The sequence below is a fragment of the Lacerta agilis genome, chromosome 5 (genome assembly GCF_009819535.1).
Source record: "Lacerta agilis isolate rLacAgi1 chromosome 5, rLacAgi1.pri, whole genome shotgun sequence".
Lineage (NCBI taxonomy): Eukaryota > Metazoa > Chordata > Lepidosauria > Squamata > Lacertidae > Lacerta > Lacerta agilis.
This window is the reverse complement of record NC_046316.1, coordinates 38185472-38197971: the sequence shown is the minus strand read 5'-3', so window position 1 is coordinate 38197971 and position 12500 is coordinate 38185472. Positions and strand designations below refer to the sequence as shown.

The 12500-nt window shown below is 40.3% G+C and overlaps 1 protein-coding gene across 24 annotated transcripts in view; it reads right to left on the bottom strand.

Moving 5' to 3' along the window:
• Positions 1–12500, bottom strand: part of EBF3 (EBF transcription factor 3) — a 171201-nt gene that overhangs the window by 53364 nt on the left and 105337 nt on the right. For 15 of the 24 annotated variants that reach the window (XR_004426630.1, XM_033149395.1, XM_033149401.1 and 12 more), the window contains exons 7-8: positions 4460–4541; positions 942–1086 (exon numbers count right to left, since the gene is read on the bottom strand). Coding sequence is in view for 23 of the 24 variants with exons in the window: in XM_033149395.1 (XP_033005286.1) it covers positions 942–1086; positions 4460–4541 (227 nt within the window). In the remaining variant the exon portion in view is untranslated. The remainder of the gene's footprint in view (positions 1–941; positions 1087–4459; positions 4542–12500) is intronic. The other 9 variants (XM_033149386.1, XM_033149388.1, XM_033149389.1 and 6 more) reach the window with 1 other exon arrangement.

The window sequence follows — 12500 nt, the reverse complement described above, 5'->3', positions numbered from 1 at the left end:
TTTGACATTTGGCCTTAAATCTACACGGGTGGCGCTGTGGGTTATACCACAGAGCCTAAGGCTTGCTGATTGGAAGGTCAGTGGTTCGAATCCCTGTGACAGGGTGAGCTCTCGTTGCTCGGTCCCTGCTCCTGTCAACCTAGCAGTTCGAAAGCACGCAGTGCAAATAGATAAATAGGTACCACTCCGGCGGGAAGGTAAATAGCGTTTCCATGTACTGCTCTGGTTCACCAGAAGCGGCTTAGTCATGCTGGCCACGTGACCTGGAAGCTGTACACCGGCTCCCTCGGCCAATAAAGCGAGATGGGCACCGCAACCCCAGAGTCGTCCATGACTGGACCTAACGGTCAGGGGTCCCTTTACCTTTACCTTTAGATGCTAAATAGATATAGATCATTACATGCTTTCATATGTAACATACAGAGGCTGGTGATTTTTCTGAATCTGATTGAAGGAAAGCACAACATTTTCCCTTATTTAAGACCTCAGTAGTGCCTTAATCTGTTGCAGTAGGACCCAGGAACAGGAAATTGACCTCACACAGTAAATTCTTTACAGATTTGGTCATGTTTTTAGGACCCATTTAAACTTACATACACAATCTGTGAATGTATTTCTGGACTGAAGATTATGACAAGCCAAAGTAAAAGCAAATCGAACTGAAACGGCAAGAAAAAGCTGTAAGCAAATAAACAGAAAAGAACGAGAAGAATGGCTGTATGTTACATGTTAAAGAAAGGAAGCAATAAAGTTGGAAGCAAATGCAGGAGAGACAATCTTCTCTTTGATGTGCAATCGGAAATGCTAATGTACTGTATTTTAATAGGATGATCAAGAAGAGAAATATATAATGTAAAAAGTAAAATGTAGTTGTGTAGCAACACAAAATATGGTGCAAAAAAGCATTGCAAATAAAAAACGACATGTAAATGTGTGCCTACCATTTTCCAGATAAGAAGGGGCCGTACCTTCTGAGGGGTCAAGGCGGCGAGCCCGCCTTCCATGTTTGGAGTTGTTGTGTACAAACATGTTGTCTGAGACAGCCAGAACATGGCCGTCCACATTGACTGTTGTTGATACAACAACCTGGGGGAGAAAAAGAAAAGAAGCACATTTCTTTTTTGAAGCATGTAGTCAGAAAATGTAGTGCAGCTGCTACAATAAGTTTAAACAACCAAGTGGAAACATATAATCTGTTCCTTTCTCTGTGCATAGATTTATTCATAGATGCATTCACTCCTTTTTGGCTATCAGTGGAGATTTTTCAGCTCACAGTTTTTCCCCTCCTCCTCAACACCCGATGCACTAATTAGAGTTTAATCTCCTATTATGCTAACAAATGAATTCAATTCAGGGAAAATATTCTTCTAGCCATTAGTTTCAGAAACACCCCTCTAACCACTCATTTTAAAAGCTACTGTTTTGATTGATCTGTTGATATATTGATTAGTTAGTTTATCCAATTAAAATTTGTACACTTGAGACTGTCTTCAAATGAAGAATTGTGAGCACTCCAAGTCAGAGGGGGGGAAATATTTTGCTTAATAAATCAGTAACTATGTGTAAACTCTCTGTTTTCTCTCCAGAAATGATCTCTAGGTCACTTTCACAATTACATTTAATGTCTGATAATGAACTTTTTTGCATCTGAAAAGACCAAGTTGAATATGAATACTTAAAGTGCTTTCAATTCATGAAAAGTATCCATTCTCAAGTTTAGTCGGACACTCACTGACCCTGCTTTGCCAATGAAAATTCCTTCTTTATTTTTAACTGAAAGCTTTCTGTACTTGTTTCCAAGTTTAGAGTCTTGCCATAGAAGAGATGTTAGAAAAGTCCTACATCAGACTTAGTAAGGTTTTTTTTTAAGGAACAGTTACAAAAATGCATGTCCTTGGCATTAAAAAATTCTGCCTCATAGAATTGTGACTTGCATTCTAGAAGTGCTACTGTAATTATCAATGGGTGAAAAGTCTTTACTTATTGTATTTTGAGGTACATATGTAAATTACTTGCATACGCAGTGTTTATTACCATAATACGATATGGCCAGATTTGGCAGCCAAATTTAAAAATTTATTATGAAAGGTTCAGATTCTCTAACTTTATTTAAACTACTCTTGTACTGTTACTCATGTTTGTCCCGCCCTTCCCAGTGGAGCAATTGCTCTACATTTTTGGTTGTATCCAGTTGTGTCCCTCCATTGATGGAAAGCAATTTGATCCAGCAGAGGTTTTTGTTAGCAGAACGGGGGAGATGATATTTGTTGATGAGGGGGTGCAAGGGACTGCAAAGGGAGTGGGGAATCAGCAAAAAATCATGATAGATGTTCAAGGGGACTTGAGGAGAAAGGGAGAATTTGTGTACCCCGTTTCAGCTTGTGGAAGCCTTTACTGAATCAAAGAGTTTTCCATCAGCAGTGAAACAATTCAATACAACCTTTTGCTTTTAGTTTTAAGAACAACAGAGAATGGTGCTACAGCATATTAAAAGGACCAGCCTTTTCATTTCTGTCGGGAGGGGAGAAATGGAAAAAGGTGCATCCTATGACAACTTACTATAAATGAAAACACAGGACACTTTTCCTTTCCCCAGTGGGTCCGAGGCATCAGATGTAAATTCTTTCCTATTTTCTATGTTTTAGATCACCTTTGATCCTGTTTTTTTTCCACATGCTGTAATTAGCTATCAGCTATTACAGCACCTTCTCCTGTATATTCTGTCTCCTCTGAGCCAGCAATCTGTGTTCCCCTTGAGAGAAGCCTGAGGGTGTTTCTCTAGAAGTCTGTGATTCTGCAGCCTGCACTGTTTTCTCCGAAGAGTCAGACTGTATTGCTTCTCCAGGACATCCATTATGGGAGATTCATAAAGTTGGACTTTGCCTCCAGTATCCCAAATTCCAGTCCCTGCAGTCACATTACTAGGCTAGTTGCTTTTCACTTTTAATGAATTATAGAAGTGACTGACATCCCCCAGTCCTATGCACATATAATGCTTTTAGAAACAGGGTATCGTAAAGCACATTAAAGAGCAATTCTAAGGGAAGTTGGGGTTCCTCCCTGCCGTTGCTAGGCCACAGTATGTTTTCCAAAAACAGATAAAATTGTATTTAATATATAAAACACGTTTTGTTCCGTCACTGATATATAGGTCAGTAATCACAAAAGGAAAATTCTATAGTTCAGCAAAAGTACATATGCTCTCTCCTTTGTTTTATTGGCTCATTCCTGCAGCGCACCTAAAGAAAAGTGCTGAGATAGTAAAACAAGTTGAAAATATTGTTCAAGACCTGACATACTGTTAAATCCACTTAACTCTTCTAAGAAGTAGGTAGCTTAGTTAAGGAAACGCAGGGAAGTCTTCCTAGTGACTTCCTACTGGCTACATTGCCAACCACAAAACTATTCGTGGCTGATGCTTCATTTAGTCACTGGTGAGACATGAGGGGACATTTTCGCTCATTGCAGGTTTTACCTTATGCTCTGTTCAGATGGATCAATATTATCAATCCACATGAACCTGAGCTGCATGAAAAATTGAAGCTTGGTGCAATTGTTCTGAAGAGTTGTTTTTCTCTCTTCAACTTGGCTAGCATTACTTCATTGGGTTGGCTATGCAAAGAAGCCCACGTTACATTACTTTAATAGTAAATTACTCTTCTCAGAACCATCTCTCGGACTGAAATGTTTCTATTCTAAAATGTTATATTGCTCCATAACTATTCCCAGTTAAAACAACAACAATCTGTTAAAACACAAAGTTTTTTATATTGGTTATGAGTTACCTACAGTAATTTTTTAAAAAAAACAAAACCGCAACAAGAAACAAGTAGAAAATAACTCTTATTAAGAAAATTGACTTTTATATCATGAAAACCATAAAGATTGAGCCAAAACCCAACCAATTCCATGAACATTAGCTGCCCCACCCCCAGCCCCCAACAAAGTAAAACAATGGTATTTGGCATGTAACAAAACTTTTCTGAACAGTTTAAGTGCTCCACTACATAAGGATTTTTTTAAAAAATAATCCTTAGATGTTTTCAAGTTCTTGATGGTTAATCTGTGCAAAACATATACAAATTGTCTCTGTGTACATCAAAGCTTAAAACCTAAACTCTTGGCCAGCAAGAGGTACTATCCTGCCCTTTGGGGTTACTACACATATTCTTGGTGGTGGTGGGACATCTCAGATTAGGTCTATTCAGATAACCAGAAGAGGGGCAGCTACTGTGACAATGGAAATAAGAGAGGCAGGCACTCCCGTTGCTTTACTGAGTGCCCTGAAAGTTGGGAGATCTGACTTGCGGAGGTCACAAAGAACTAAAAATACAACATGCAATTAAATTTGGCAAATGTTCGTAACAATTAGAGAGAAACGATAGTCTCCTTTAATCAACTGCATAATGCTTCTTCTGCGCAAGTACTTGCAAGCCTTAGCTCTTTTTGAAATCTGTACCTGGAATCTTCGCATATCTCGCGGGTTGCCTGCATTCTTCAAACAGTTCTGATTGCACTTGAGGAAAAACTTTAGAAAAAATCTACAAAAATACAAAATTAAAATTTGTTAGGGATGTCAAAGATACAGAACGGATTTGAAAGTATGCAGCAGATTCTACACCAAAAATTACAAGTGGAGTGTTGCCAAAAACAGAATGCCATTTTTCTTGTTTTATTTATTTCATCTATAAACTGAAGCTCGTATCAATAGCAGCGTGCACTTGAACAATCGCATCTTCCAGTCTTGAGAAGAGAATAGATATTTTGGGCCAGATACTCAGGGAGTGTCATTAAGTGAACAGTGCAGATCAATCGGCCACATTTATAGTGTGCTCTTATGCATGATTACACAGAAGTAAATTCAACTGTGTTCAATAGCATTTCCTCCCTTAGTAAGAACATTTAGGATTGCAGTCTCAGTCTGAAATGCTATGCCTATTTATTTGGAAATAATCCCATTGAACTCAGCAGAAGTTACTTTCAAATAACTATGTACAGGACCAGGATGCTGTTTAATACAAAGACAGACACTGAAACCAAATGTGTGATTAATGCATGCCCCCCCCCAATAACTGCTATAATGACTTGCAATTTATAATTTCTTATATACTGTATAGATGCTGATGGTAGGCCAGGGAGATGCCCCAGCACTGAGTCTGAGCCTGTCATCTAGGAGCTCCTTGAACCAGAGGCCTCGGAATTGGATCTCCTAGAGGCAGCACCCTGTGAGCCAGATTCCCCTGAAGACCCAGTCCCCTTTACACCAGGAGTCCCATGCTTCTCAGTTCCTGCTCACCTGCACAGGCAACACACAAGGCAGGAGCTGATGGAAGGGTGACACAATGCTCATCCCTAGCCACAAGGACTACCCCTTTAAGTTTCTCCACTCTTCAGGAAGGGGATGGAGTTTGAATGGATATTAGGCCTCCATGGAGCTCCAGGTGTTGGTGAAGTAAGTTATGTGGTTGGAGCTATCCAAGGTACTGCAACCCTAGCTTCTCCCTACATACGACTTGACTGGCATCCATCATCATGTCTGTGTACCCCACTCATGGTCAGGGCAGGACGCCAAGGTCCACAAAACACCATGAAATAAATAGCAGGTTGTACAGTAAAAAAAGTTTTCATCAGTTGCACCTTTTCTTTTTCAGCTTTTAAATATTTTAATACATCAAAAGATAAAAATTGAAGACACGAACTGGGCATTTCAGCCAAGCCATATAGGAAGCTCTTATATATAAGAGGTGAGCAAGGTCTCCTCATCCTTTTCTTTTTTCCTTTTTTAACAACGACAACAAGAAACCCCTGCCATAACTTCAAGCAGCACCATGGCTCCCCTGGCTGCATTCTTGGAATGGAATGTCCTTGGGAACATTACTATGTCACAAGATAGCATCGTTTCCAGAGGCATTCTACGTTGGAAATTTGGGTCAGCCCTTGAAGTGTCAGTAATGTCTTTTGTTGAAAAACTGAAAAGAAAACCTTGGCCACATTGCATATTTAAGGTAGCATTACATTTATTTATTTTTTAGAAATTCAGCCCTGCAAAGATTAATCTCCCTCAAAGATTACACCCCTCATTCATGCAGTTATTTCAAACAGTAATTCTGTAAGTGGCATATATGGTTGGCAGAGACCTCCTGCTATAATCTTAATTATGCCAGTGGTGTGTATGCAAACCCACTGGCAACTGGGATGCACAACAGGCTGAATGCTACCATGGCAGGAAGTCCCATGCAAGGAGAGGCTCAGAACATGACATCCAGAGCACAGCAATTAAAGACCCTCATCTAATCACTCTGAAGCATCCAGCAACCTAGACACCTTACATACACATGGACTACTGATATCCACAGCTACTTATAGCCATACCATGACTACAGGGCAAAACAGAGGTCTTTGGGCCGTGCAATCAGTATCAGACTGCATCATCTGCACCACCAATGAGTAGTAAGTAATGGGAAGAAGCACATCAGTGGGTAAAGTTCACTTTCTTCCTGAGCTCCTACCTATTACTCTTGCAGCCTGGATGCTGCACCACTGACCTGCTGGCCAGTGACTTCATTTGTATTAGTGGTAGTTGGAGGCTGCAGTGCAACTTAAGTTTCCCCTACTATTCTGTACATTTCCTTGCCCATGGATAAAGGCTTAGGCATAGCTATGCACCTCCACTTCCCAGCCTCCATGCAGGAGGGCAAGAACTTGGCTTAACACAGCTAGGGGGGAAACCAGGGAAACAAGAGATATCATTTGATGCACCAGAAATTTAAAGTCACCAGTAAGACTCAGGGTGAAATTAAACATTGCACCAATATGATTATACCATCAACGTGTGCATTTCTGCTTGCCAGATGGAACACTATCCCCTCACCTCTCCCTGCATGCAGTTCTGACCCTGCAGAGTGGATTGGGGGAAGGAGCAAGGGGTGCAGGGGTAGAAAAGCCTCATTGTGCTAGTAGGAGTCCTTCAGCTGGCTTCTGCTAGCACAACAGGTTAGTTAAATCTGGCCTTCAATTTAATGGGCTTCTGGGCAAGCTTGGACTATGATACTTGAAAAGTATGCCTCCACCAACCTTATATGCACAAAAAATGGAGACTTTTGTTAGTAGTAGTCAGCAGTAGCCATAATAGAGCTGCAGACTTTTGTTGTTTTTCCCAGTATTTTCAACAGTTAAGAAGAATCCTTGTTTCTGATACAATTAACAGGAGCAAAACATATTACACATTCTACTTCTTCTTCAAAAGTATTCTGATAACCAGAATAGTATTAATAAAATGTGGTGGTGTTGTTGTTGTTGTTATATACCACCAAGGCACATCACAGGGTATAAGAGCACAGCTCTTTGCTTGGAAGAGTTCAGAGGAAACAATAGAGAAAGGGGAGGGACATGAAATGTATTTCATTTAACTGTTCTTAGGCTAAGACTGCAATTCTAACTCCACATACTGGGGAGTATACCCAAGCAAGACCAACAGGACTTACTTCTGAGTAGATATGGTTAGCATTACACTATTACAGTGCAATGCAAACCCAATATCTGCTGGGATGTGAAAGTTTGGATTAAATGGCTCCAGCATTCCCAGCTGAGCCAAGGCTATCCCAATGTGAGTCCCTCACCCCGACTGCACCCTGATTGACCCAGCAGTAGCCCCTCCCAGACGCTACTGGATGCAGTTTTCAATAGGGGCAACTTATGCTGGCGTAAGTTAAAATGGCTTCCTAGAGTAAGGATTACTCCCTTAGTTACATAAGTATGAGGACTAAGGGATTACCGTATTCAAAAGGCTTCAGAGAAAGGGTGAAATATGAGGATGGATTTGAAGAAAGTCAAAGAAGATTAAAAAAGAAAGTTGGGGGGGGCAGTTCCAGGCACAAGGAACAGAAAGGGAGAAAGTGTAGAGCTGTTTGAATGAGCAGGAAACCACTCATTAGCTGGTGCTGATGAAAAAGAAAAAGTAAAACCAGAGAAGATGTTTACAGTCATGGTTAGAAATAACCATGTCACAAACCAGCAGGCCCATGCTGAACTGGTCTGAGGCGCAGGGCAGGAGTCCTGTTAGAATAAAGTTATAAACTCAAACAAAAGAGCAGCCAGTCCTTGGCAGGGGCCCCCGGCCAGCTCAGGGCAAGTGTACTGGCTATTCCCATATCCTCTTCACGAGCCTACAAACCAGAGTTTATACAGAGGGAGCAGAGAAAAGGGTTAGTGTGTCAGATTACACTAATATGATAAAATAAAGGGAAGGTGAAACTTCAGTTTGTGAAACTGGCAAATAATGGCAGGCAGTGCATTTAATAGTAGTAGTAGCCGCAGGAGTAGTAGTGGTAGTAGTAGTAGTAGTAATAATAATAATAATAATAATAATAATAATAATAATAGACATCTTCAAGTGCCTCTTTTTTGCCAAAGCAGTTGTAAAAATGATTAGGCTATAAACTGAATTAGAGCATCTGGCCCTAATTTCTTCAATCTCCAAATAAAGGACATAAGGTACATGATGACAGTGTTTTAGGGAACCAATGAAGAAAAGTTATTAGAACTGCACATTATTATGTGAAATTGATTTTTTTGATTGAGTTTTTTATGACAGGAAAACCAGGTGTGTTTTAAAAATATTTTTTTATTCCTATATCATGATGCTAATGAAGCTGTTACGGTATGTGGTTCAGATGGAATTCCAAATCCATTTGAAGATTACACCTCATTCAGGGGATGCTCAAAACAGTACAATTTTCAACACAACATGGGCCAACAGTTTTCATCCATTGTTGCACACCAGTTTGGGTGTTTTTTAAATGAGAAGCTGTCTGGAAATGTTTTTAAATAAACAAGATATTTGTACCTCTAATCAATGATGTAATTCCATGACCTAGTATCTGTAGTAGGAAACAGACCTAAGACCTTAAGTGACATAAAGCTCCATCAAGAAGCAGTGGCCTAAAACATGGAGGTTTTGGACTCAAATTTACTAAGAAAAAAATACAGAGCTAAAAGGAGTCTCAAGGGTTTGCCAACTGTTCCCTGGTGCTTGAAACAAGAGGCATTCTACCCACAGACATCTCCACCAGTAGACACCTTTAGACATGTAGATGGCAACTCTTCAAGGTGTCATGTAATCAAAATATTTGTTTTATCCAACCTAATGCTTGTGCAACATACTCTTAAAGACCCTGAGTGATGGAGATGGCACCAAAAATCTAGACAGCCACTTCCAAGTGCTCCATTCCAGTTCATAGCATCTATCCTCCAGCTTAAATATCTTAGCCCACTCTTTTTAACCTTTTTTAAAATTTACGTGACCCCTGTCCTTATGGTATTACTCACTGTATCTGAAAACTATTATCAAATTCCTTCTCAGGTACTACAATCTAACCTATTCAACTTGGGAAGGATCCTTCTCTGCCTCATCTACTGTCGACACACACACATATTATACATATTATACATATACATATACACATACACATTGTTCATGTTAGATTCCACATAATGGCAACTACACTGGAATGTGGTTTGATGGATTCTGAATTGAACTTGCTGTCATGAGAAAACAAATGCAATACTTGAAAATTTTGTTCAGGCCAATTTTAAGCTAAAATAATGTTGGGGAAGGAGATATTTATTCTAGGAAAAACACTTTCTTTGATCCTAATTAATCATCCCTCAAAGGACTCTTTAAGCTGTGCCTGGGGCAGAGCCCCTAACAGCTTAAAATATCCTGGAAGGAAGAGTTAAATTAGGGTCTAGGGATGTGCAGCCTGAGGTACACTTCCCCTGATCCCTATTTCCCACCCAAATTCCCATACACTATGACTATGGAAAGGGAAAGGTAAATATATTTCCCCTACCCCATACTATACTATACCATTCAAATCCAGGGTTGAGTCTCTTCTTAGTTACCTGTTCACCTATTGCTTAACCTTAGAATTTTAGGCTAAGTGCTGTAGAACTGTTACAATGATAATGATGATAATGAATTATTCATCTCTGTTAGTATTTATTATTGTTTATTTATTAAAACAATTTGTTAGCTGTTCTACACAGCGCTTTTTTGCTAGAAAAATGGGTGCTGGTCTTCACCACGAAGTTGTTACAGTAAGTGCTGCACCTTTTAACAACAAAGAGAGGTGTTGATACTGTGTACCCTTGAGTAACCCCAGAAAAACAGCACTGGCTCTTCTCAAGGCAATTCACAAACAAAAGTGAAGCTAACAAACTTACAAGAAACGGGGTGGGGGGAGGAACACAGCAGAAAAAGCATATCAACCAACCAACTGAACCAGAGGTCAAACAGAAGAGATCTGCTTCACAGTCCCTCCAGAAGTTCAATAAAAAGGGTGAATTGCAACTTCAGTTCAATCCACAGCCTCAGGGTAATTGATGTAAAGGCCCAGTTTCTCCCCCCAATAGTTCTCATTTCACTCTGAGCGGGGCACAAGAAGATTACCAAGCTGGCATGGAGGGCAATATAAGGGCAGTCATTGATAGGATTCGAATTATGAAGGACTTCATTAGGTAGATTTAGTTTGCAAGGGTTCAAGTAGAGTGGTTATTAGGATAGGAGAAAGAGTAAAACAATGCACCCATTAATTTTGGGCTAAGGTTTTGTTTTGGCAACATCACAGTTTGTAGTTCTATACCCAAAGTCTCAAAGTACAAGCTCTTCCACTGCAGCTTCAGGCTTCAAAATCCACCCCCTTGAGTGTTTTTCAACGACATATTTCTTATAGGAGAAATGAGAACTCCCTGCCCACTATTCTTTGGTTTGCAAGGAGCAGCTTAAAACAATATGATTCCTAGCCCAATGGTAGCCAGTGTGGTGCCTTCAGAAGGTTGGGGTACAACTCCTCATCACTGACCACAGGCCACTTTGGTTGGGGCTGGTGGGACTTGTTGTCCAACAATATATAGAGGGCACCATGCTGGCTACCCCTGTCCTTGCCCATCACCCTTTGTCTCCTGTTGCTGTGAGCAAGAGAAGGTAAAGGAAAAATGTGACTGTGAAGTGAAGGCAAATGCTGGATCTGATATTGATTAAATTGTTACATGTGGACTGAAGTAAGCAGCAGGAAGCACTGATGAACTGAGTTGGACTAAAACAACAGAGTATTTAACATGTTTGTAGTGAATTTTAAGTGTTCAAAGCAATTTATATACATGATCTCATTCATCCTTTCAAGACAGGGGATATTCCTCTAGTTCTGCAGTGCCCACAGACCTGTTCCCAGGTGCCCAAATGGTTCTCTACTCTCCTTCTTACAGAGTAAAAGTTCTTGTTGCTGTCATAACCCAATAGGAAGCTGGCTCCTGCATGCCTCCGACTAGCCAGAATGAAGAGAAGGGAGAACGTATGGGGAGACAGTGGTATAAAGCATGGGAACTGCTAGCTGTTGCAGAGACACAGAGGGGAGATGGGTCAGTACAGTTGCAGAGAGATGTGGGAAACATCTCCTGAAGCAGTCTTCCTCAGGCTTGTCTTTATGATGGCTACCTTTTTGTTTTCCTGTTACTGATAACAGTGATACAAATGTTGTAAGTACAGGTAATCACACTATCTGCTTAGACTTTGGTTGTAAAGTGACTACAAAGAAGGGTGTTTCATTTTTGTTTTTTTAAAAGCCTTTAGATCACCTTGTGAATGGGATAATAATTTGGGGATATTAATTTAATAGGAAATTATTTAGAGGTGATGGGGGCGTAATGATGAATGGGGGTAATTGAAGTGGAATTAATTTGGAGCAGAATATGGGTTGCAGGATATATTAACTGGGAGGAAGGTTAAATTAATCAGAGGAACTATTTTAGGTCTTTGTCAGTTTAAAGAAGGAATAAACAAAACACATGCTCAGAGAAACAGCGGCAGGGGTGTTTGAGAATAAAAAGTGCCAAACTATTTCAATTGTAAAGTCTGGAAAGACTATTCATCCCCCAGCCCCACAACAGAAGATGACAACCAATGTTGTCAAACCTGGAGAAGATGCCACTGCCAACCTGGTGCTCTCTTGACCTTGTTGCTGCCTTGTCCCACCCCAAGCAAATGCACTGCCATGGTTATTTGAGTTTTAGGAAAGTATAAACCGTCCAGGAGTCCTGTGGCACCTTAAAAACTAATACAATTACCGGGTAAGATTACCACATCTACAGTGGGGTCAACCCCACCCCGCCACCCCAGCTCTTATCCAGAATTATGGAGACTAACAGTAAAAGAAAGACACCAGAGTTCAAATTTCTGTGACTCAGTGAGCTGCTGGGCATTCTACTTTTTGTATTGAGATCTCTGTGTGACATTCCATTATTTTGTAGAATAATGTTTATTTTAGTGGGTTTTTTAAAATGAAACAAAAACACACACAAGCAGTTGACATATTCTGCCTGAATGGAATACAAGGCAGCCTTTGACAGATGTTCTCGCAACCTTATCTAGTATAACTGCAGACAAGATATTTTAAGAAATGTGGCATCATGTGATTAACAGGTGGGTGGTTCCTCCCACCTGG